Source organism: Chelonoidis abingdonii, chromosome 9, assembly GCF_003597395.2.
Source record: "Chelonoidis abingdonii isolate Lonesome George chromosome 9, CheloAbing_2.0, whole genome shotgun sequence".
NCBI classification, from domain to species: domain Eukaryota; kingdom Metazoa; phylum Chordata; order Testudines; family Testudinidae; genus Chelonoidis; species Chelonoidis abingdonii.
The window spans coordinates 54,581,358-54,607,911 of record NC_133777.1 but is presented as its reverse complement, the minus strand read 5'-3'; the positions used below and the strand labels follow the sequence as shown (position 1 = coordinate 54,607,911).

General features: G+C 38.8%; 1 protein-coding gene across 8 annotated transcripts in view; it reads right to left on the bottom strand.

Annotated features, from left to right (window-relative positions):
• The window catches only part of BNIP2 (BCL2 interacting protein 2), a 32,505-nt gene extending 13,646 nt beyond the window's left edge, over positions 1-18,859 (bottom strand). For 3 of the 8 annotated variants that reach the window (XR_012656543.1, XM_075069565.1, XM_032798533.2), the window contains exons 1-7: positions 11,257-11,328; positions 8,873-9,001; positions 7,300-7,367; positions 5,704-5,871; positions 2,377-2,553; positions 1,372-1,474; positions 975-1,106 (exon numbers count right to left, since the gene is read on the bottom strand). Coding sequence is in view for 7 of the 8 variants with exons in the window: in XM_075069565.1 (XP_074925666.1) it covers positions 975-1,106; positions 1,372-1,474; positions 2,377-2,553; positions 5,704-5,871; positions 7,300-7,367; positions 8,873-8,922 (698 nt within the window). In the remaining variant the exon portion in view is untranslated. Of the gene's footprint in view, positions 1-974; positions 1,107-1,371; positions 1,475-2,376; positions 2,554-5,703; positions 5,872-7,299; positions 7,368-8,872; positions 9,002-11,256; positions 11,329-17,230; positions 17,258-18,769 lie in introns of those variants that run through there. The other 5 variants (XM_032798532.2, XM_075069566.1, XM_032798537.2 and 2 more) reach the window with 4 other exon arrangements.
• Positions 18,860-26,554: the final 7,695 nt, after the last annotated feature.

Sequence of the window (26,554 nt, the reverse complement as noted above, 5' to 3'; positions counted from 1 at the left end):
CCAGTGAAGAGTTTTTTGACCAAATGTTAGTGGTATGTCTCAAGGACCAATATAGACAACTCATGCTTCCACACGTTTTAACAACCTCTCTCCAAGAGAGGAAAGGGTGAGGTTCACTTGGGAAATGGGTATCTGTATAATGAACGAGATAAAGACCAATAAGGAGAGGAAAGTAGAAAAGGGCTGCTTTAATGATGATATGCGAGACTAACACCAATGTGTTTTTTGGGGGAAATGGACTGCTAACGGGAGCTTCTTCAATATTTTGGCATCTTACGTTGCAGAGTTGCATATCCACTTGTCAGATAAGTTAAATTTAAGTAGACTTTTCAGCCAGTAAGAAATTTCAAATCCAGATTTGGTGTATAAAACGCTGCCTGCCCCCCTCCCCACACCCCCGTTTGTGCAACCCCCCTAGGATAAATGTAATCTAACTGCAAGCTCAGCAAATGGGGTCTGCTTAGACTTTTACTGTAAACACTCATGGGAACAGTTCAGCTGGAAAAGCGCATTTTTTGCTGCCTCTTACTATAGCTGTCCAAGAGGTTACAAGTACCTTTTCATTCTAACTAGTCTTTCCTTTTACAGTTGACATTGACTTGTTCAACAGTGTGACAACTTTCCTGCAAAATTATTCAGGAAGCTCACTTTAAATAAGACCATACAGTACACTGTGAAACCTTTATTCAGTAGTATTTCACAAAGCAATTGTACGATTGATGGAAACACAGTTTTGAAAAGCATTTTCATTTGAAATTAAATGACATTCTCCAGCAGTATTTCTGCCTTGGAGCTTCAGTGCCTAAATCATACAAGTGGGAATCAGGACAATTGTTGCAGGGTTCAGCATTATCCAAAGCCTTGCAGACTTAAATTCACAATATGCTAATTAACAATTTTCACAAAATACAGATAATGAAAGAAAAGTGATATAAAGGGATTTCTAGATAAATTCTATTACAATGGTATCTTACCTTCTATCAATTTGCTGGTAACATTTCCTGAGCCAGCCTAAACTTGGCATTTTTCTCCGTGTTGTAGCACCATTTAAGTAAACTATCATATAGTTCTCTGCTACTAACAGTTCTAAAGTGCCAATAACATATCTGTAACAACAAGTAAGGAAAAAGCTTTCAAATGAAAAACTGAGTGACAGTTAATGTACAAATTAAAGAATTTATATTTTGTTAAAGGCTCAAAGGCTACAGAAAAAAAATTAAATATCTTAGCCTACTTTGGTATTTACCGAAAATAAAATTTCATGTAAAAAACAGAAGAGGCTGGTAGCCCTTTTTGCACTGATGGAACTCTACTATGAGATCATTTACGACATTTTTGGACAATTCTTAATGGCAAAAAAATACTACTTACTTAAATAGATTATCCATTAGGTATCTGTAGTTAGGCTGACCGCTTTCAGGCATAAAGCAAACAGCAAACACAACAATAGCATTTAACCCATCACCATAATAACCTAAAAGGGAAAACAAAAATTAATAGCAAGTAAAGTAACGTAAAAAGTAATGAAGAAGTCTAACTACACTGATCAAATTCTACCATAGTAAACACTGCACTTTTGTGCTTTTTCATCATCTATTTCAAAGTGCTTTACAGATGAAATAAGAGGCACAAAAAGGCTAAAAAGACACCATCCATTTTATAAAAACATGTCTATTTTTTTTTTAATTTACTGTTACTCAGATAGCTAAATTTTACTATAAATGAAAGATGCTCTCTAATTTCTATTAGCATGTTTAGTTTATGTATTTTACACTATTTGCATGTAGTCAATTTCCCTTCTGAATGGATTTTTACATACACCACAGGGGAAGACAGACATTAAACTGGACAGTGACTGTAACACTATAAAAGCTGTTATGGGGGTCTACAAAGGCTGCACCCAAACCTATATTTTAAAAAAAACTGGTTAAACTGGCAATCCACATATTGAAATGCTGATAACTAGTCTGTCACTACAGCAAGTTCAGTCCGGAAGAGTTAAATATACTCCACACATTTTGTTCTTTTAATTTATTTTAGCATTCACCTCTCTTTTTTGGTCCCATTTTGGTTTTCACTAGTTAAAAAGTTTAAGTTCAAAAGTTTCATTAGTTTTCATCTAGGGTAGCTTTCTTTTAAGCCAACATCCCTAATATATATTAGCTACCCTAATATAATAGTAGGGTAGCTACTAGGGTAGCTTTCTTTTAAGCTAAGATCCCTAATATACCCATATGCCTTGCTACTGCAGCTCATGACATGGAAGATCTGGGAATTCCTCAATACTTACCACCACTTAAGTCTGCCCCCCCTCCCACTTTGTTGGGTGTCCTAATTTGTAGGGGCTACCCCTCAACCCATGTCATTAATCCTTACCTCCATGGCTGATAACTTTTTTATAGGGTTCAATCGCCTTCATGTCTACCCTGTGATCCTGTTCTCCAATCCTGAACATACGCCAGCGTCGCCCATCATCTCTCTCCTCTGCAGCAGTGTATTCAGGAAGCGATCCTTTTCTCATTACTTCAGTAGTTTTTGGTTTTGGAAGATCATCTGTCAACATTAAAATACACCTATTATCCATGATGATCTTTAACATGATAGTACCAATCAGATTGCAAGTTAACCACTTCATTCTGTTTGGATTATTATAACTTTCTATATCATCAACCAGAAATACCTGACTTAGTTCCATCACTAGAAGATACTGTGTTAGATGTCTCTATACAGTATGCTGATAAATATTGGGCTCTTGGCTGTATTTTATATGAAGCTGCCTGACTACTTAAATTTCTGAGTATGTAGAAGGCCTTTTAGGGAAAGTACATATGCTTTTAAACATTCGTTACCATAAATGCTGCCAAATTAGATACGAAGTGGTTAACTTCAATTATTATGTTTTGTTTGATCAGAGATTTACATAGTAAAGCATAATTTAATACATTGATAATAGCTGGTAAGCAGACATGCAAATAAATCTTGTAGAAATTAAAGCTAAAAATACATATGTTCAAAATAATTGAAATTTATGCTAAAAAGAGCAATCTTCAGAAAAGATTTTTCTAATAAAATCATGATTCTTTGAATTTTAGTTGCACAGACCTTACCAAAAGTGAGAAAAACCTACTGCATGTTAGTTGTCTGTTTCCAAGACAAAGCTGTTAATGGAAACTATCCTTCCAGGAAAATGAAGACAGCAGCATTAAAGAAAGAAAAGACAGAAACCCTTTTCAGCAACTTTTTGTAACCAATTAACTGGAATATTTCCTGAATCATGTTATAAAGTTATCCATAAACACCAAACCATATTCCCTAAGGCAGTAAAATATGGCCAACCCACAACACGTGTACACCCATATATTTCCTGCTCTCACTTCCAACACATTTAAACTTAAGATGCTTAAAAAAATTAAGCTTTTTTAAAAATTATTTCCTGGTTTACGTTAGTCTTACCTTCCCTGCCAAAGGATTTTCTCTCCTCTGTCCTGTTATTTTAAATGCAGTAGCATTCCTATTTATGCAAGAATGAATTAATCTCTTACAGTACAATAGATACATCTAATAGGAACAAGCTTTTAGCAATGTTTAAGAATTTAAAATTTCCCTTGACATTTTAATAGGTACATGCTTAAAGCAAGAAGAGAAATTATCAGAATACTGAAATAGATGATTGTCAACTTTTGTATAAATTGTTAAGAGTCTCAATGCCAGACAAAAGGATTCTTGAAAGATGCCCTTTAATTTAACCATATTTTAGTAACATAAAATTCACTTAAATTCAGGTCCCAATCCTGCAGTCTGATCCTTACATGTGGATTTCTGCACCTGTGCGGAGCACCATTGAATTAATGGAGGTTTGGTACAGGCATAAGAGTTGCAACTGCTTTGGAGGACAGGGTCATAATTCAAAATGATCTGGACAAATTGGAGAAATGGTCTGAGGTAAACAGGATGAACTTTAACACAGACAAATGCAAAGTGCTCCACTTAGGAAGGAACAATCAGTTTCACTCATACAAAATGGGAAAAGACTGTCTAGGAAGGCGTACGGCAGAAAGGGATCTAGGGGTTATAATGAACTACAAGCTAAATATGAGTTAACAGCGTGATGCTGTTGCAAAAAAAAAGCAAAGTGACTCTGGGATGCATTAACAGGTGTGTTGTAAACAAGACACGAGAAGTCATTCTTCCGCTCTACTCTGCGCTGGTTAGGCCTCAACTGGAGTATTGTGTCCAGTTCTGGGCACCGCATTTCAAGAAAGATGGAGAAATTGGAGAGGGTCCAGAGAAGAGCAACAAGAATGATTAAAGGTCTTGAGAACATGACCTCTGAAGGAAGGCTGAAAGAACTGGGTTTGTTTAGTTTGGAAAAGAGAAGACTGAGAGGGGACATGACAGCAGTTTTCAGTTATCTAAAATGGTGTCATGAGGGGGAGGGAGAAAACTTTTTCACCTTAGCCTCTAAGGATAGAATAAGAAGCAATGGGCTTAAACTGCAGCAAGGGAGGTTTAGGTTGGACATTAGGGAAAAGTTCCTAACTGTCAGGGTAGTTAAACACCAGAATAAATTGCCTAGGGAGGTTGTGGAATCTCCATCTTTGGAGATATTTAAGAGTAGGTTAGATAAATGTCTATCAGGGATGGTCTAGACAGCATTTGGTCCTGCCATGAAGGCAGGGGACTGGACTCGATAACCTCGATAACCTCTCTTCCAGTCCTAGAATCTATGTATCAGACTGTGGGATCAGAGACTTACTTCCCAATTTTAGAGCAACCATATCCAGTTAAATAGAACTTTAGAAGTTCAACTGAAAATGAATTTCCTATTATCTTAAAGATTTTAAATGCACAATCAGAAGAGTTCCTTAATGTACAATGAAGCTGTATGTGTGCCCCTTCCATGGCCACTATTCTGAAACTGAAAGGCAAACTGTTAATTAAATTCTGTAAAAGCTATTGACCATTTGTCTTGCTTTAGTAAACCAAGTGATCATGTGTTATGTCAATTTTCAAATGTTGCCCAAATATTTTTTAAATGGTAGTTTACATCTTTTCAAGAATTTTTTATATTCTTGCAAAAAGGGAAAAGTAGACACTCCTTTTTTGTCTTATATGAACTAGTGATCGATTAAAAAAAAAATAATAATAATGGCCAACCGAACAGTCAAAGAAAGAAAGTATAGTAGTAATTACTATCCCATAAAACTAATTTCTCTCCTTTGAAAAACGACACCTATTAAAATTATCTGGTCCATTTCCTAAGCAATTCAGAAGTGTGCCCTATAGTTAATTTTCTAGCATTCTGTTCAGTCCAGTTTTGGAAATACAAAGTCTCCATCAGTGACAATTCTGTAACTTAATATGACTTTCACATAGCTTATGATATTTAGCCTAAAAAAGTATTGGTTTTAGTTTAATCCAATCACACTAAATAAACTGTCCCTTGTTTGCTATTCTGGCCAACAGTCTTTAAAAATCCATGCTGCCTATTCTTCATGATTGAGTTTTCCTCTAGGTGTCTAATGATTCTTAATAGTTTACTTTCCATCTCTAAGCTTCTGATTCTTGGAACCTGCTAGCTCTCATCATGCACATCTAATTCTTTAAATCTTCTATCTCTCACCCACATGAAATACTGTGTACCTGAACATAACCATCAGAACACATCTACTTAAATACCAGACAGAAGCAATGAACCCTTACCTTCCCATTCAAACTCATTACTGTTCTCAGACGGAGTATCTAAATCATCCAAATCGACCTCCCCACTCTCATTTAAGTCATCAGACAACACCGATTCCTCGCTGTGATCCAGTGTTAAGCTAATATCTGGAGCCATTAGTTTCTTCCTAACTTTGTTTCCATTCACTTCTAATGGGTTTGGAGTAAAAGAAAAGACAGGTTACTTAATTTGTAGAATGCAAAGTATGTAGAAATGTTTATAACAAATCAGAAAAAAAAACAATCCAGTGCTTAGAACAAAAAAAGTCTCATTAATGTTCATCACCTCACAAACAATATTCCAAACACCTCCCCCAAAATACATCAATAGAATTTTAAGGTTGCAAGAATCAGTGCTTGAATCTCCAGAATTTTCTAGTTAAGGTTGTTGATGGTCCCTTATCTGTGCCCACTGGTGTACACATGATAGTCTTTCATTTTATGCAGTGTTGCTGTAGTTGTGTTGGTCCCAGGATATGAGAGAGACAAGGTAGGTGAGGTAATATCTTTTCTCAGAGCAACTCCTGTTGGTAGAAGGTACAAGTTTTCGACCTTCACAGAACTCTTCTTTAGGTCTGGGGAAGGAAGCACACTCCAATTGCTGCATGTAGCTCGAAAACTTGTACTTTCTACCAACAGGAGTTGCTCCAATAAAAGATATTCCCTCACCTAGTCTATGTTACACAGCACAGACAGAAAAATAAACAGTACTCAACATACTTAACTGGTGAGGGAGTCCAGGATACTTATAAGAATGTTTATAGTGAACAGTACACTAGACACGACGTAAGTATACAACAGTACTGAAGTTGGGTACACGTGAAAGACTAGTTTAATGTAACTTGTTGTGTTAACTAGCTCCTGCTAGTCTCTTCTTTTACAGATTAAATAAAATCGTTATTATAGTTAAGAGTTAAATAAGTTATTGCCTTTGAAAAAAGTCTTCATATGAACATGATATAATGAGTAATGGCTGACAAACTACAGTAAATGGAAGGCTAGATGTTAGGCAGGTGTATGCTTAGCATGCTTTAAAAGGTCAAGGCATATACCTGCATAACTGACACATCAGTTGAAAGCAGGGAATGAAATAAAGTGACTGATCCAGCACTGGAAATGCCAAAATTAAAGCAGACTGTCATAGTCCAGGAAACCCCAAGGTAAAAGCAGGAATGTTGAGAAAAACTACATAAACCAAAGTAGCTGTATTTCCTCCCTCCTTTCACATCACCTTTAAAATTTAGCATCCAGTGAAGTCAATATTAAAATGAGACTAAGAAACATCTAAATTGTGCAATAGAACCCGATAAGCTCTTAAAATTGACAGAATGGTTCATCTTTATTTGGCTTCTATGAATTTAAGACTGGCCATCAGGAAAATCTAATGGAATAGTTCATTTGCAATGGGTATTAAGCTCTGAGTTTACAGCGGAAGTGAAGACAACACCTTCCAGGTCCAATCTGTATTACGGCAAACCCAATTTGTCCGTACTACAAACTTTGGTAGTATTCAAACACAGATATACTGATTTGAACACTGCTTACCCAAGACTTTCTACTATGATAAGAGGTTCTTACCATGCTGGCCTTGTTGGCCAGTTACAGCTAGTATATCTGCTTCAACATTATCATCCTCTGGTAGGGGCCTGGTCCAGAAGAAAGAAAGACACTTGTTGCAGGAAACACTTGCAAATTATTTAGTGAAAAATCCCATATTCATCTTTAGACCAACACATATACATACTTTATAAAAAATAACATTGTGGGTTTGGAATCAAATTAAACATGTTTGTGGTCTAAACCAAGCTATCAGCCAAGCAGAGCATTACCATGGCTGAACAGTGATTTGCAGTTTTCAAGTGAGCCTAACCTACTGATGTAAAAAAAAAAACAAAAACAAAAACAAAAAAAAAACAACACAACCACCACACACTAAACCAGTAGTTACTGCCTGTTATTACTGCAAACACTGGACTGTTCTATGTTATTATAAAATGTGATATTTTAAGAAGTTAAGCAAGACCAGAAAAGTTCTTAACTTGTATTTTATTATGAAGCACAAAAAGGGCCTTAGAGGCAAATCATTTAGTTAGATGGTGCTTTAGAAACCCTATGTCCTGCTACAAATGCACAATGTCCTATTTTCCATCTAAGCAATCTTAAAGAGATGCCTATACACTAAGATGAAGCAAAAAGATTATATAAAAGAATATTTTAACTGAATAGTTTAACTATTAAAACCAACATGCCACACAAAATTGGAGGCTAAAGTGAAGCACAAAGTTTCTTCAAGTCTTGGGCCAAGTCTGTTATGAAGCAATAAAAAGAAAAACGAACAAGGTTGGATGAAGTTTTAATTTATAACAAACAGTATATACATTTTTCCTCCTTAACAGCTTAAACTATCCACAGTGCACACTTCAGGAAAATGTACTACCCTATTCTGAAACACGCCTGAAAGTTCCAATTTGAAGATGTACCACCATATCAAGGATCAAGCTCAAAATTTGACCTGATAGATATCTAAGTCTTTTTCGCTACTTGTACAGTTTATGGAATTTTCTGGGGTGTTTTGGAAGTGTTTTAATGAATTTTCAAAAAGCTTGAAAGTGTAGACAGCTCAGAATTGATTTGCAACTTAATTGCCACCCAATGCATTTGAGCACATGATACTTTTTAGTCTTTGAAAGCCTTAGTAGGAATATGTAGCACTTCAGAATTATGCAAAGTTACCTTAAAGCTTTAAGGTATAGTTCTCATTGCATGAATGTGGGAAGTTCACAGACTAATATTTCTCCTTGCTTACATGTTGCTAACAATAAGAGCCCTTCGCTACTTATTAAAAGACAAGTTCATCCATTAAGCTGAGACCCTTTAAGCGGTACTATATTAGTAGAATTAGTTTTAAAAGAACATGTTGCTAGTGAATCGTTCACGAAATCATATTAACATCAGGCATAAGGGCAAGTGGCCATACTGCCCAAGCAGCATACAACCACAAATATGCTGCAGAGGCAGGATGAATGCCTAGCTGGCCAGGTTGAAGTGCTAAGTAGACTGCAGTGGATAGTCTTTGTTTCTGAAGAGGAGAGATTTCAGTTTAAACAGATTATTGGAAAAGTTTTACAAATAAAAAGAAACTCTCTCTCACCTTGGAAAATCTTCATCTTGCCACTCTTCCTTAAATTCAACACCTTCCATCCTCAGTGTTGCCTCAATAGCTAATATGAACTCCTGGTGAGTCAGAACCTCTTGGATATAGGGTGTTAGATGAGAAGAGCTGTGGACAAGACATTTTAAAATGTTTAATAACACTGCAATGTTCTCTCACTTCCTGCAAAAACAGCATTTAAAGTACTGACAGTGCACTAGACACTCAAATGACAAATAAAGCACAGTCTATCCTAGAAGAGTAAGATAGTAAATGATCAGACAGAAAGGCACTAGGAGAGAGAACAGCCTTATTGTTAAAACACTGGACTACAGTTCATGAGCTCTGCATTCAGTTTTGCCACAAACTTCATGTATGATGTTGAGCAAGAACCTACTCTGCCTCAGTGTCCCATTTTTAAAATACAGATATACTTGTCTATCTCACAGGGATGTTGTGAAGATCTGACGTTCTGGGAGATACTCAGAGAAGAATGGAATAGTATAAGTACCTAAATACATCAAATGGAGGTTTATTTTATTTTTTTTTAAATTGAGATGAGATGATGTCACGAGTTAGTGTTTGTGGGCCTTCAGTTTTCAGGAATTAGTTGGCTGAAAACAGAGATCCTAGCACACCGTTCCTAACATTGTGAGCCACGTTATAAGAAATGAAGGAAACAATGAGAACAGCATGAATAGCAAGCATGTAAAGGGAACAATGGGAAAAGAGACATCAGCAAATACACAAACTGGGGCAACATTATGCAGAGAACTAAAGAAAAGATGAGAGCATCAAGCTTGATTTGTTAAATGAAGGAAAGCCAGAGAAGAATGATATGAAAAGGGGGACAACATTTGATCAGGGGACAATTATGTTTTTGATAGATAAAACCAGTTCTCATCAATGTCCCTGCCCATTCCTGAAAGGCACACAGTATATCTGAAGAACATAAGTATTTTTTTGGCCTGTCTGTTTTAGTTTCAAGTTGTAAAATACAGCAAGAAATTAGCCTTCTGAAACATTGTTGGGCTGTGTCTCAGTTTCTGGTGTTCTAAATAAGATCCTATCTGCTGGATTTTGGAAGTTATCCTAGTCTTCAATAATAGTAAAATTCTGCTCTCACAGCCACAATCTAACTCTCAAATCACACCTATATGGACCTGCCTCACAAATGGGAGAGCAGAGTTTAGCCTACAGAACTGCAGAATGAAGGAAATAAAAGAGATATGAAAGAAGGGAATACTTGCAATTGGTCACATCAAATGCTCCTCGGGAAGATGCCTGACACTGGCACCATGTGGGAAATCTGGAGGCACGACTTTCTTAATTTTATTTCATTTCCCTCTCTCTTCCCCCACCCTCTTTTTGAAATTCTATTGATTTAATTCAGCAAAATGAAAACTGATATTGAATACATGATCCCCTGTAATGCTAGTGATTTCTTGGAATTGCTCAGCATAGCCCACTCAAAGTTTTAATAATGCTTTTCTTGTTCCTTCCTCTCCCCTTACTGCCTTTCATTTCGTCTCTGTTAGAGGTGGTAGAATCAACCAAAAATCTAACTACTGATGATTAAGACTTCTCTAGAATCTTTACCACAATTCCATCTCTGAAAACAGCATTTACTTCACATGCTTCAAGTTTACATGCTATTTCATCAAAAATTACTAATGCAAATATTAAGCTGGTACACCTCAGAGTTTAGTGATGAGCTGACAGTTTTAGGGATAATTGCTAAAATGAGAATTGAGGGGAAATGTTACATTGAAAACTTGGTAATTTTGCAAAGCCATACAAAGATTCTCATGTGTCTTGGACATTCCTGATAATATAAATCAAACTGAACTAAAAGTTTTGGCCCAGTGAATTCATGTACCAATTTCAGTCCTCTTGGTAATATTTCTAAGCTTTTTATGCACTCCCATTAGATCCACTTAATTATTTTGCTACTGTTTCTTTAGATTCTACAACTGATTGTAAATAAATCATAAGTCATATTTAGAAAACCAAGGGCAACATTTTTAATGTTGTATACTTCTTCCCAGATGTTAGTAAGCTGACTGTTGTATAATTTAATGTCAAAGCTAGTTAAGATAGATAAAAGGTTCTTGTATAGCTGATCTAAGGATTTCTTGTCATTCTGATTTCATAAAGGGAGAGTTCCTAAGTGAATCAAAACAGTAGAGGATTCAGTCTTACCTGAAGAAAACTGCTAGATTTTATTTGTTAGGAAGTAAACTTTCAAGGGATTTTATTCTTGATAGTTAACAAGAAAAGGAGACATCAATACTAAAGCACATTAAGCTTATCAGCACCTCTCAAATGCTGGAGAGAAAGAAAGGAACTAAATGATTATCTTTATTTCTAGGATTTGTACTCACTTTTGATGTCTGTGACTTTGTCAAAAGGTGACATATAATGACACTGATTGCTGAAGCCTTTAACCTTTATATCTAATACACAATATAATAAAACTTTATAAATATATGATTATGTTGATGAACTGTAGATTACAGCCAGGAGTTAGGAATAATTTAACATATCTGATTTAGAGTATTTTCTTGCATCTTTATAACTACCTCTCCTTTTGCATGTTAACTGATCTTGTTTTGTAAGCCACAACAGGAATGCAAACATTGCTTCAATGTGGACAAATATCACTTGTATATTTTTAAATTAATATCTGCTCACTGAAGCTTCCATAAGCTCCTAGCATTTTTGTACTATCAATCCAGATCAGGTGCCCACTTTGGACAAAAGTCATTCCACAATTTAGGCCACAGAGATAAAATACTTTCAATACAAAGGTAAAGGACCTGCACGAGAGGTGCTTTAGAAAAAGCTCTGCAAAGAACTAAAAGTCTGAAAGGGTCAGATCAACATCTCCTATAACGTTGCCACTTGCAAACAGTTTCAATCATCTACTGCTTTGCCACATATCTGTATGGCATCTATTCCTTAGATCTGACCCAGATGTTGGATATTACATAGTTAATTTACTAACAAGTGCCAACATGTTTGCTTAAAAACCCTGAGAGATGCTCTAGCAGGCTGAACCTTGTAGGGAGACACTTTGCTTAAGTGTCACAAGTTTGTCAACCCACAGTGTCCAGCCAAATACTTTTATGGCAGACAGCACTGAAGTGACTCACCTGAGAATGAGAATATGAACGGAGAATGATTAGTACTAGTAACTGTAAAGATTATTATATCAAATAAATTTTGCTTGCTAACTGTCTCCTAATTGTCCTGCTGATAATTAGTTAATACTTGTGAGGAAACTGTGCACCAGTTAGGTTTTGAAAAAAAGATGTCAAGTATTATTGTAAGATATTAATAGCTCTTAATAAACTGGATTACACCAATCCACTATTGCCACAAATGATCAAACAGTAGAAATCTCCCAGTTATTCTCTTCTGTCTCAGACAAAATTAAGCAAATTCTTATGGTCTAGTTCTATTTTGAAGAGTGCCTTAAAGGTTTATTGGAATTCCACAATTGTCTCAAAATCAGAACATTTTTTCAGATAAAAATTTTTTTTTTAAAAAGCCAGCTCACTCTGGGACATTCAAATCAAGCTGTGTTGTTCTTTCAGGCTCACATATCACCAGTAACAAGGAGTCCCAAATATTTGGGACTTAAACTTAATCCTGGTGATGCACACAAAAAGAACCTAGCTCAGAATCTCATAGCTATGTTGATTTTACAGGGTATGCAGCAGTAACAACTTATCACTGAAGAAAGCAGGAGATGCACAAGAGTCAAATTTATTGATTAGGAAGGTGCCATTTTCAAAGTCTCTTCAGAGATGGCCTGCACTTTGAGTTACATACCACCACAATAGAGAATAAACTTTAAATCTGATCATGCAGCTAAAAAGCAGCCAGACTAATATAAAGGGCTAAACCACCAGAAAACTGTTTTGTTAATTCTTATTAAAAGGCACACAAGAAGCGATGGCCCTCCTACACTGATAACAAGAACCATCTAATTACTAACAAAATGTACAGTCTTCTCCATTCCTGAATGGCATACAACAATTGATACTGTTTGAATCACAAACAATCCCCATGACAAAATTAATTTCTACATTTGCTACAATTATTTTTTAAGGGCTACTGATTTTATGTAGCACAGCAATGTCAAGTAGACAAAACTGCAGAGTGAGACCAAAGGATTACTGATATTTATATGATTCATTTAGCCAATGAGCAAATTCTTTAGAAGATAGCAGTTCACTTTCATCTGGAAATTCAGCTGTGTTGGCTACAACTTTACCACCACAGTTCAGTTACATCTGAGACACTAGTTTCTTAAATGTGTACTCCAGACGATTCCCTCTCCATGTCATGACAAACTTCTGATTACAGTTCTAAAAAGTCAAGTACTTCATTTAGAATAGCTCCTGGTGCTTGAGTCAAATGATTTTCCTTACGAGGTTTAGTCTGTTACATGTTGAAACTGGACACTAACAAATCAGCGTCTTCTTGTTAATTAAGTGATCAATGTTTCTAATAGACAGATGTTAAATGATTGAAAGAAAGTTAGATGATTGGAACTACACATTCCTATCAATAAGGGCAGGTAAATTTTGAACATGGCCTTTCCTGTAGAGTATTTCCCTTTTGGAGAACCTAACTCAGACAAAATATTTCTCAATATAGACTGCAGAACAGAAGACTACATACAAAGGGAAAGCTGTGTAAGAGTAACAACCAGCAGGGAATATTTTGTGTGGAGTAAAAGTTACTAAGAACAATCAAGAAGGTAATGAGAGAAAACTGGAAAGATACTGCTTTAATGTGAAAACAAAAGATTAGAAATTAAAAGGAACACAGGAGATTAGGAAATGAGAAACTCATGTCCATGCAGTTCATAATGTGGCACTTTCAGATGGTGCTCTTAAGAGATTGTCTATAATGCATTGACATTTAAAATCCCAAATACCTTGAGCAAGTTTTCCTCTCACTACATGTTTGGATTATGCTGTATCAGCTGACAACCATTCTTAATCTCAGAGGTTGCTGCATTTCAGTGGCCAAGCAATCCCTGTGTGTGTACATTTTATCAGACACGTGGATAAACTTAAAAGATATTACTTAAGTAGGTAACATGAATAGGATTTGAGTATTTGCTCAAGATGCAGTAAAGTTTAAAAGTTAGTCTACAAAAAAAAAACTTTCTAGATCTATTAACTAGGCAGGAGGAGACAGATGATTGCAACTGGATTCTTATCAGCATTATTATATTATATTTAAGAAGAAGGTATTTTTAAGGACTGTATAACACAATTGTAAGTAATTTACAAGAAGAATTTCAAGCCCTGCATAAGAGATTGTCTGCAAAATATATGCTGATTAAAAGGAAGATCAATTTTGGGTCAACTAAATGTCAGCTTTAATTCAGATTAAATAGTCAAGATAGACAAAACAGTCTAAGTGAAGCTTCATGCATGAAAGCACTATTGTCCAAAAGCTACAAGAACATGAAACTAATATAACAGGAGTAATAAGCAGCATCAGTTTGAAGGAAGTCAGAATATTGCTGTCTTGCAAATTAGCTATGGAATAATTTGACACACTTTGCTCACAAATGCTTACAAAGCAGAATGAGAGAGAGATCACTACTACAATTTCTGCTTGCACAGGTCCTGAACAAAAATCCTCAGTACATGATCCCCAACCTGCTCCTCTAACAGTATTGGACCCACTATGTTATTTTATCTCCTAACATACTTCCTTAACAAAGCATCTCAACCTATATTTTTATTTCAGTAACAGAAGAACAAACTAAATTAAACTTAGCTATGTTTAGTATGGCCTGTTAATGCACTTCACTCTCAGTCAGTCGAAGTTCTAAGGAAAGACTGGTGGGGGGGAGGGCGGAAAAGAACATCAACAATTTTTCTCTAGCTCTCATCCACTCCTCCCCCAGCAAGAGGGAGCTTCTTGGAACAGTGAGCTTTGATTTCTTTCAATCGCTCTTCATCACTTTACCTGTATAATTAATTTAAGCTTGATCTCTAAGGGCTGGTCTACACTACAGGGGGAAATCGATCTTAGATACGCAACTTCAGCTACGTGAATAACGTAGCTGAAGTCGAATATCTAAGATCGGATTACTCACCCGTCCTCACCGCGCGGGATCGATGTCCGCGGCTCCCCGTCGATTCCGGAACTCCGTTGGGGTTGGTGGAGTTCCGGAATCGATGTAAGCACGCTCGGGGATTGATATATCCCATCTAGATGAGACGCGATATATCGATCCCCAAGCAATCCATTTTAACCCGCCGATACTGCGGGTAGTCTAGACATAGCCTGAGTTTGCTATATAGATGTCTGTCCTTCATTACTGTAGCTAACTTTCAAAAGATGAAATTCACATCACATGACAAGTATGCAGTTCTGCTCCCTTACAAGAGCCAAAGTTTGGCTTTTCAGTGATTTCCATATTCCAGGTGTCTCAAAGCACACAAGTTTGGATGTCAAAACCAGATTTTCTGCACAGGAAAATATCATTAAAATCCAATTTCTTACTCTTTGATAGAGGTGTTAGAAGCATTAATGTTTCAAAATTAAATATATAAATGTGTTATTAGAATGTCCATTTTCAGAATCCATGGACAAAAATGCTTAGCCACTGACACTGTAAAAATCTATCAGTTTGTTCCATTGTTTGGAGTATCAGCAAATCAACTATAGATTGAGTCTTCACATCCTACCACTTACTATCTCATTGTTTGAAGCAGGCCCTTTAGACCAGGGTGCAAATACACTAGCAAACCAATATAGTAAAGTTTGCCTTCCTACTGCCCTTGCTTAACCTGATTTGTGGTTAAGTAGCTGAAATCAATAGAACTGGAGATCGGACACCTATCCAAGTACTAAAAGACAAAAGCCTTGATACAGAGGTTGTGTCCTTCCTCTCTTTGGAATCTATACCACAATAGGTTCTATAGTTAAAACCAAAGATGATCAGAAGTGATAAGATTCACAAGCAAACAGCAGATATTTGTACAAAATTAGGTGTGTGGTACAAGGAAGAGGACTTTATACATTCAGTCCTGGATCAATACAGGATTACTTGAAAGTAGTGATAGCTTTAAAATAAATCTTCTGAACCAATATGGCTAGAACTAAATATTGCATAAACAGAAACTAGACAGTCTTATCTTTCCACATATAGAGAGCATTCATTTTTAGCCCTAGCAAACACTAATGAACTTAGTCACTATCTTGTCAACAACTTGATGCTGAAGGATGATTATGCACCAAGTTAGACTGAACTCCATCTTTCAGAGACAGTAAATCCATTCCATTCTAACACTACCAGTGATTTTAGAGTGACTTCACAGCAAGACAGAATGTGTGCTGGATTAACAGTAGTGGCTTCAAGTGTAGTAAGTTTTTCTAAGTCCTGGTCCTGGACCAATGATCAAATAAAAAGTTTTATTCTTAGTTTAGAGAAATTGTTAACTTTTAGTTCCAATCTCTTTTGATAATTAATGCTATCTAGAAAACACTGCTTTATATTTTTCCACAGCATTTAAGTGGGAACATTAAGTTAGTTATCTTATCAGTTAAGCACAAAATTTCAGTTCAAATTGCTTTAAAAAAAAAATAGAAACATTTTGTAATGACAATGACACTATTTTCAGTGTTAACACTTTCATATGAACTGTGACTAGAAAAATAGCATTTCCAAATTCAACCGAGTGGCTAAAGAGTTACCCAGATTAAAATATCATTGTATGTTTTACTGTACCTGAGCAAAACCCTGTTTGAATTGCTTTTAAGTTTGTGACATGAGGTAAAAAAAAACGAAACAGGTAGGTAGTACTTCATAAAGATGGTTACATTTCAAGTCCTTTCTGCCCCTCAGAAAGTAATAAAAATTCCTTGCTTCATAAGCATCTTGCAACTCTAAAAATAGCTTTCATTGATAAGGAAATTCCATTTCATCATAGCAATACTGAACTCCAGGTAATGCACAGTACAGCAGTTATTGCTTTAAGTTGGTCAAAGCCACTTTGGCTTTGTGCCTCATAATATAGCCCAAGGTGTTATAATCATCTTGAAGCATACACCCTAGCATGTCCTATTGCTTAATAAACCAATCATTCAAGGTGGCTAACAGGAACACAGCTGTGCAATTAACAGACTTGGCACCAGATTAAACACAGATATGCTGAAAGAGATGGAATTGTTTATACATTTTACGCTGAAAATACTGTTAGAAGATTAGTAGTAATCACTTTAGATCAACATAATGATCATTAGCGTTTATCAGATCATTAGTGCAAAGAACTTTTACTTGGAAAACAGACGACAGCATTGCAAGTTATATGTACTCACCTACCCTGGCAGTTTCCACTGAAGAAACTTGTGCATAATTGAAAAACATCTTAAGTGTCTGTTTCAGTTATGCAGTCACCCTGCATCTATAGCCTGACTGAACACAAACAATGATCACTTAAAGGAAGATTTAGAGTTCAGCCAGCAGTTCCCCACCTGTGATCCACATAGACTTGATTGATACATGGTGCTGGCTCCTCCTTGTTTCCAGCATTAAAATACACTAGAAGTTAACACTAATTTCTTTCCTCATATTTCATTTGATGTATGCAATTGTTCTAGCTAGGATACAGTAATCTGATCTACAATGGGAGGGATAATCCATTAAATCATGAGTGAAGAGAAGGTGGTCCATGAGACTAGTCTCTGAAAAAATTTGGGAAACCTACATTAATACAAGGCCATTGACATTTATAACTTTCAGGTTTTGAGCAATTTCTATTGCAGCTCTGCATAGAAAGCAGGAACGTAACCATTCAGTTGAAGTTTGAAAAAATGCAAGTGAATTTAGTATTCAGGGTGCCAAATAGCGAGGTGGGTTCAGTGTATTTCCTGTAATTTAATGTGGTGTATCCACCTAAATATTCAGAACCTGAGTTACTACAAAAATTGAGGCAGCCAACATTTACCTATTTTAAACTAGCAATCAACCCAGGATATATGTGTGTGTGTGTGAGTGAGAGAGAGGGAGAGAAAAGAGTGACAAAAAAGGAAGTTCAAGATTAACAAATTTCCTCTTTTCTGCAGGGTAGCCACTAGAAGCTGTTCCTATTCTCAACAACTACATTTTGGGAATAGGGAGTTGTCTGTTCATATGATAGTAAAATACTGACCACTGACTCCGGACTTTGTGATATCCTTCTGTTCTGCCTGCTGCTATCCCTTGAATTGACAGTAATTTAAAAAACATACTCCACATCATTTCAGAGTATGATTTTTGCACGTTTCAATCAAACCTACTCACAAGAGCAGAGTAAGACCGAGCAGGATAGCATGACTTCTGAATCTGCAAAGCAAAACGCCACTGGCTAAACCTAACTAATGTTCTAGTGCAGATAACAGCTTTGCTTTTGAGAGTTTGTTAGACACATCATTACTGCACCATCATACAGTAGTTTAACGTTCACGTTATTGTAAAAGCACATCGAAGGCCAATGCCCACCTTCAAAACGCTTACCGAGAAGGCACCCAACAAAGAGCCTGGGCAGCCCAACTGAACCGTGGCCACAGGCTACTGAGCTGCCTGCCAGAGACAGAGTAACACCCCCCCCAACCCCTTCCCCCCTGCTGGGGGTAGAACCAAAGAACGCAGCCGCCCTCGAGCAATGAGCAAGGGGATCTCCAGCCGCCCCAGCGCCTCCCCGACTCAGTCACACCTCTCAGGCGGCACCTCTCCCCTTCCGTCCTCGCCCCCTCCCTCCACAAAGAGCCAGCAACTGGCCTCCCCCGCTCCACGGCCCACCCCCCCAGCCAGCCCCTCCTCAGCCACAGTGGGGTCTCCCACCCCCTGGCTCCCTCCGCTCCGGCAGCGGGACGTACCTAACGGGGAATGAATCTTCCCAAGCGGCCAGGGCAGCGGAGAGACCCCAGCGCCTCCCGCCCCACCACCGCCCTGACCCGGAACCGGATGGGAGAGGCGATGGGAGAAACCAGAAACAGAGGCCGGAGAGCGGCGGGTCATACGACCCACTGGGAAGGGGAACGGCCCGGGGCGTTGCAAATTAGGCGCATGCGTAGTGAGTTCCGAAAGAACCCCCTCGGGCCGCTGGAAAAACGCTGCTGTGAAGCGAGGCGCAGAGTGCGGGGGTGGTAATCGGCTGCCTACCTCCAGGATGCAGCCCATAGGCAGGCCTACGGCGGTGCGCGCTCTAGCGGGGGTGGGGCCGGGCAGCTGCCGGAGGAGGAAGGCTGGGCTGCGAGCCTGCCACGCTCAAGGCACTGCTCCGCCCCAGCCTTCCTGTGCGAGCTGGGCGCGCCCCACGGGGCCCGTTTGACAGGGGTTGAGGCACTTGATGCCCCTGGGCTGCACTGGGGGTTAGGCACCAAACTCACACTGCAGTGCTCGGCCTTGGCCGCTGGGGTCTGTTAAAAAGGGCCCCTCCCCACATAGAGGGGAGAGTGGGGGGCTCAGGTACTCCGGTGGCCGGTTGATGGAACCAGTTGTATAGGGGGAGTGCTGACAGCCCTTGAACCAAACTGTAACCCCTGTAAATGCTGGAAACCACTTCAAGCCAGGGGGTGCAAGTGCACCCCTAGTTTCAGCACCTATGGCTAGTGAGGGGGCATAGTAGTTCCAAGGGCAGGTAGCTAGGAGTCAGACACCGGCTCCAATCCTCACATAGATGAAGACACTTATCTCCCATCAAAATCAGGGAGAATGAGGTACCTAAATACATTGGAGGATCTGGCTCTTTGTGCCCTACTCTCAGAACCTACCCAAGCCCCAGGGGACTTTCTGACTCAAAAGCAGTAAGAAGTCTCAGAGCTTATCATGCCAGTGAGAAATTATTCCCTATACTACACCTCAATTTAATAAATCAAATTATAAATGTTTAGCAAAACAATAAAAAAAAAGCAGTGTATCAGTCCTTCACCTCTAGAAGCTGGAGGCTCAGCTGAGGTTAGTGCTGTACACGTTCAAGACATGGGGCAAGTCGCACTTCTTCACAAAAGCATTTTCCGAAGGATGAAGTGTCCCTGTCTCCCCCCCACACCTCAAAAACACACACAAAAACAAAAAAACCACACCACTGGAAAAAAAGAGTTGTGGTTCATGCTCCAGTCAGGGAATTCACTATTCTAGACAAATTAAATAAATGCATCCATAAAGCATTTTGATCGGTCCTTCAGAAATGGGTGTAACTATTCTTAAAAGAGGATAGGCTCTTTTCCATGGAAAGGAAAATCATCTCAATATGTAGAAACATCAAGGTTATAATTTTTAAAATAGCCACGTACTTGAAAAATAAAAAAATTAAGATATTTCAGTGGATCAGCAGTTGCACTCAAAATGTCTTCCTACTGCATGAAAAAATTATACTATTGCATTTTGAGGAAAGGAGAAAAACAAGTACAGGAGGGTAGGCAAAAGGTCATCATTATCACATTCCTTTCTTAGGGGGGAGGAAAAGGAAGACTGTGCTGAATTGGCTGGTGACTAGAACTGAGTCTGAAAATTAGGATATCTGTTCTATTGCACTTCCGATGCTGACTCTGCGTTCTTGGGCAAGTCAGTTCAGCTTTCTCATTGGTAAAATTGAGAGAATACCTGCATCAGAAGGATTATGTGACACTTATGCCAAAATTATCAAATTTGGGTCCCAAAAGTTAGGCACCTAAACCCTGTCTGGAAATAAGTGGTCTAATTTTTTAGAACTGCAGAGCCTCAGTGTATACTTTTGAAGTCCAAGGAACATGAGGGTACTCAGCACTAAGTCATAGCTAATTTAACTTAAAGTTAACTCACATTTAGAAGGTGCTTTGAGACTTTGGACTTCAGCTATTTTAGATGGCTAGCTAAAACACTTATGCCATTGCTATATTAATCATAAACCTTTACAGAAGCTACATTTTTCTGACCACACACATAGTTCCCACTAGGACACTGACCTATGCCCACACTATCCTCCACCCTTTAAAAAATCTTCCCAGTGAAGTAATGTACCTTGCCCACCAGAGACTTTGAGGTAGTTCTCCCACACAGGTCTTGTTTATGCAAGAAAATTGTTTTGTTTGTAGTCTGCAGCTACTGCACTGCAGCATTGCTCTCAACAGGATAAAAACGCTAGTATAGATGGGCTCAGGCGTATTTGCCACCATGTCATGAAACCTGACGAGCTAGCTTCCTTTCACATAAGTAGGTTTTCATAATGTTGTGTAAAAGTTCCTGAGCACTGTTTACACTAACGCATTTATCATGTCTAACAGTGCAGCTGCACTGTTGCTAAAAATGGGTACAAACTTTTCTAGGGCAAGTGCAACCAGAGATTCAGATCAATACAGAATCATAAACTCAGATGATTATACTGTGAGTGGCTAGATTTATAAGGAGCTCAGCACATTGCCACCATATTGAGGCAGGGCTAACCCAGCCAGTTTCACTTCACTTCTTCCCCCCCCTCCTCCCCTCCCCAGGTTGCCAAGGCAAGGGTGGAAGGGTGCAAAAAATGTTTCAGGGCAAGGAGGAGGGTCAATATAGAACTGGGAATAAACAAGTAAGAATGAGGAGAGATACGGAGGAAGGAGGAGGGGAGAATGGATTTAAAGGTGTGGAGGAAAAGAGGAATGAGCACAGAAAAGTGAAAAAAGGAAAAAGAAGACAAAGATGAAGACAAATATGACAGAGCACAGAGACAAAAGAAGAGCAATTAATAAGGTAAGGTCCTGAGGGTGGTGACCATATTATCTTGTGTGTTTTGTACAGAGGTTAGCACCATGGGCCCTAACATATATTGGGGCCTACAGGCACTACCATCATATATATGTTTAGTAATCAAATAATTATAATATACCTCAGGGCGCGAGATGGTTTAAATAAGGAAGAACTGGGTGTGCAGATACAGACTGCAAAATGGCAGAAGAGGCTGAGACTTGAAAAAAATAGCAAAAGCACATAGATGGTAAATACTCATTTCTTACCTTAATTGTACATCCCCATTTTTACTCTGGGAAGGTGGCATTAAAGAACAAGTTGGATGGGCATTGCTTTGTTGAGAAGTGCACAGGGATACCTTTTTAATTTCTCTGCCCTCATGTCCTTTATAAACCTCGTTGAATGCCAGTCAAACCATTGCTGGTGCACCTCAGTTTGAAACATCCCTCCAACCATGTCATCCCCATGTTCCACACTTAAGATCTGGTCACCTCAGTTATTTGATCACTTCCTATTGGCATCTTCAGAACAGAAAAAAAAGATTGCCTGTAGGCTGGATTTTCCACTGAGTCACGTGTCCAAGTATTGAAGACAGCCAGCCTGGGGCACAGTGAGCTTATTTGGAACAAAAGACTTATTACCATTTATGGAAGGTAAGAGTCCTGCCTAGCACAATATACTCTGCTATAGTAGAATATTCATGAATACTCTTGGAATTTTGCCAGTCTCCTGAGACTGAGCCCTGTAGTTCAAGGAGCTCTATACCTGTTATGCTGGGACATTATACTGAACGAAAGTGGAGATCCATCATTCGGGGTGTTAAATTCCAAACACTGCTCAAAACCTACTTATAGGTCTGTAGTTTTATGTTTGAAAATCTTTACTTGTGAGCAAATATAAAAATCAAACCCAAATCTGTTGCTGGTTTCCATGTCACTATTCTTCTACCATATTTATGTTAGGTAAGGTATCAGATCAGATTAATAACTGATACATTCTCTCATGGAGATTGTTCCCTGCACTTTCATGGATGGATGTGACAACATAAGAAGTTGGGGTTTTTTTCCCCTATAAATAGGGCCCTACCAAATTCATGGGCCATTTTGGTCAATTTCACAGTCAAAAGATTTTAAAAATTGTAAATTTCATGATTTCAGCTATTTAAATCTAAATTTTCACAGTGTTATAATTGTAGGGGCCCTGACCCAAAAGGGATTGTGTGGGGAGTCACAAGCCTATTGGGGGGATGGGTTGTGGTACTGCTTCCCTTACCTCTGCGCTGCTGCTAGTGGCAACACTGCCTTCAGAACTGGGCAGTTGGAGAACGGTGGCTGTAGGCCGGGAGCCCAACTCTGCAGGTAGAGCTGGGCCCTTAGTCAGCAGCCACTATTCTCTGGCCGCCCTGCTCTGAAGGCAGCAGTGTAGAAGTAAGGGTGGCACGGTATGGTATTGCCTCCCTTCTGCACTGTTGCTGGCGGGGTGCTGCCTTCAGAGCTGGGTGCCTGGCCAATAACCGCTGCTTTCTGGCCATCCAGCTCTAAATACAGCACAGAAGTAAGAGTGGCAATACTGCAAACCCCCTAAAATAACCTTGCAATCCCTCTGCAATTCCCTTTTGGGTCAAGACCCCCAATTTGAGAAACACTGGTCGCCCCTGTGAGATCTGTATAATATAGGGTAAAAGCATACGAAAGACCAGATTTCATGAGGGGAGATCAGATTTCATGGTCCATGATGTGTTTTTCATGGCTGTGAATTTGGTAGGGCCCTATCTATAAATGACCACACTGTGATACCATTTTGGGACTCCATTAAGACTAATCAAAACTTTTCTATCAAAACGATGTTTCAATTGAAAATTGGGTGTTTTTTAAACAAATGTTTTTATGAAAAGTGTCTGCTTTCTGCAGAAATTTGAGTCTGCATTGAAAACTTTTATTATTTGGGTCAAAAGTTTTAATTTTTTGATGAAAAGTCAAAATTTTAAGTGGAAAGTTTTGATGAAAATTATTTTTTCATTTTTGGTGACATCTTCCACAGGGGAAAACATTTTGTTTTCTGACAAGCTCTAGTACTTTGCCATTTATGTCATGCAGTGTTTCACCTTCTCCACAAGGTGGCAAAAGATAGCTGGAAATCAATCAGGGTGTTCAAATGTACCCTAGAAAAGAAGCAAAGAAGAGGTCAGAACCAACTGCATAACAAATGTTGAATACCTCTATTTTTAAACATCAGAAAGTTGCAAATACAAACATATACTTACATGAAAGGTGTACCAAAGAGAACTGGTTTGTAAGAATAATGCTGTGTAACAAATTTATCCTGCATGTTTGCAAAATCAACTGTTATACAAGTTTGGACGTGGGGTAATTTATGATGAATCTTTAGACTGATAATTCCCATTGAAAGCAACAACTTGGGACAAAATGTACATGTGTGTTTTTCTTTTAAACATGGCAGTAATCTGTTTTTTAAATACTTTGTTACAAAGAAAAGAAGATTAAAAAATGCCTCTGACATGGTTAGTGTAAATAACTCAGTAACCTAGGAATTTAGGAGTATTCAGTTGAAAGTCTATGCCTGCTGGGCTGGACAAGGAGAAATACTCTTGTTTGTTTCAGAGTTCTTATCTGAATAGGAATAGGACAAATATTTCAGTTCAAAACACTGAAAAATAGTCTGGTGTTCAAGGCACTGAACTAGTATTCAGGGAATTTGTGTTCAATTCCTGCCTCTGCCACAAACTTCTTGTATGATCTTGGGCAAGTCACTTCGCATTTCTCTATGCCTCAGTTCCCCATCTGTGAAGTGAGGGTACTATTACTTCCTTTCTTCTACCCTATCTTTTTAGACTGTCAGTTCTTTAGGGGCACAGATTGCCTCTTAATATATGTACATAGAGGACCTGGCATAAATGAACTCCAATTTTTGGTGCTATTGTGATATGGAATAAATGAGTAAAATACCATACAATAATTTTCAGGTGTGTAAGAGCTGGATAGGGCTTTACAATATGACCACCTGTAATATTCTATAGGGCACAGAAGCAGCTTATTGAAGCCCTGCATTTCTGCTGCATAATCAGAGTTTCACTGTATTTTATATTAAAGAGAAATCTCACCCAATATTCATTTCCAGAACTTATCGATTTAGAGGTACTTGTATTGCAGTGTTTCCCAAACTTGGGATGGCGCTTGTGAAGGGAAAGCCCCTGGTGGGCCGGGCTGGTTCGTTTACCTGCCGCGTTTGCAGGTTCGGCCTATCGCGGCTTCCACTGGTCGTGGTTCGCTGCTCCGAGCCAATGGGAGCTGCTGGAAGCCGTGTGGGCCGAGGGATGTACTGGCCACTGCTTCCAGCAGCTCCCACTGGCCTGGAGCAGCGAATGGTGCCCAGTGGGAGCCGCGATCGGCCAAACCTGCAGACGTGGCAGGTAAACAAACCCACCTAGCCCGGCCCACCAGGGGCTTTCCCTGCACAAGTGCCATCCCAAGTTTGAGAAACACTGTTGTATTAGAATAGAAAACACAGCTCTAACATCTGCCATTTCTGAATGGGGTTAAATCATCCTTCCCTGCACAACACTGAAGAAAATGAGCATTGTGCAGCAGGGATCAGATTAGCCCATACTGCAGAGAGTGTCCGAGCTGGCACTTACATTTTTTAATACTTGGAACCATTTTTTCCTTCTGGGGTAGAGGATTATGAAGTGCAGGGTTTAAGAGGAGATCGGAATTTGGGGCCAGGATTTGGAGTACAAGACTTTGAGACGTGGGTTATGGAATACAGAGGCTCAGGCAAGATGGGGTACACATTATGGCATCATGAGTGAGAACTATATCATGGCAAAGCTTGGGTTATGAGTGGAGCTCTTGTGATGAGCAAACTTTGGGAGAGTATCACCAGTTCCTCCTTTCTCATTTGGATCCTGCTACACAGACCTTCTCTGCAGGGGGTAAAGGAATGCCATCCTCCCAGCCAGAGAGCAGATTGCTTTGAGTTGCATCCACTTTTTGTGTAGACAGGGGGAGGGTTGTGCCTAGTCACTAGCCCTTGCTGTGTTTCCACATACCCTAACCTTGTTCCAAACCTCTTGGAGTTATTTTAGATGGAATCACTGAGGAGCATGGCGTGCATGGGTTGTGAACATATTCTGTTCTCTGCAGGCCTTTATACTGCACCCATCTCTGTAGTATCTGAGCATTGGCCCTCCTCACCACCATTTTCCCTCTTTCTATGCAGTAGGCCTTCACCTGTTCCACCTTTTGGTACATACCTGCAGAGAGAAGGAGAAGCAGGAATCAGCCATCAGCCTAAGTAAGGAACAGCATCCTCATCAATGATTGACAGGATCTCATGCTTGACATTAGAGAAGTGAGAATATTAATTATATGTAATATATACAAATGATGAGAGAAAATAATTGAACCTTACCCTGTCAAGGAAATATCTGTTATCCACATCCAGTAGAGAAACTATTCAGCCTGTTCTGTAGAAGGATTTGTAGCCACTGTAACAGATTTTCTCTACTAGAGAAGGTAACAGTTTGCTGGCTGCAAACAGCAAGAGTAGTGTGAGCCAGACTGGGGCCTGTGGTTAGAGTAAGTAACTGGAAGTCAAGAAACCTGTTTCCTATAATCAGCCTCTGCCGCTTCCAGCTGCGTGAATTAAGCAGGCCACTTAACTTTTGCTTCTCCATTTGTGAACTGCTTACCTATTTCACAAAAGTTATTTCAAGTTTTATTATTTGTAAAGCATTTTGAGATCCTCAGGTGAAAGATGCTAAATGCCTAAGGAAGGAGTGGTGAATAAATTATGAAGCAGAATGCAAAACTGCTATTGACTCTAATTTTTGCCTGAGTAAAAATTAAGGAGTACAGCATGTTGGTAAAACTCTCAGGAGTATGTGGAAAATGAAAGATAAAGATCTCTTGCTTGTGCCCCTTCCAGATAAA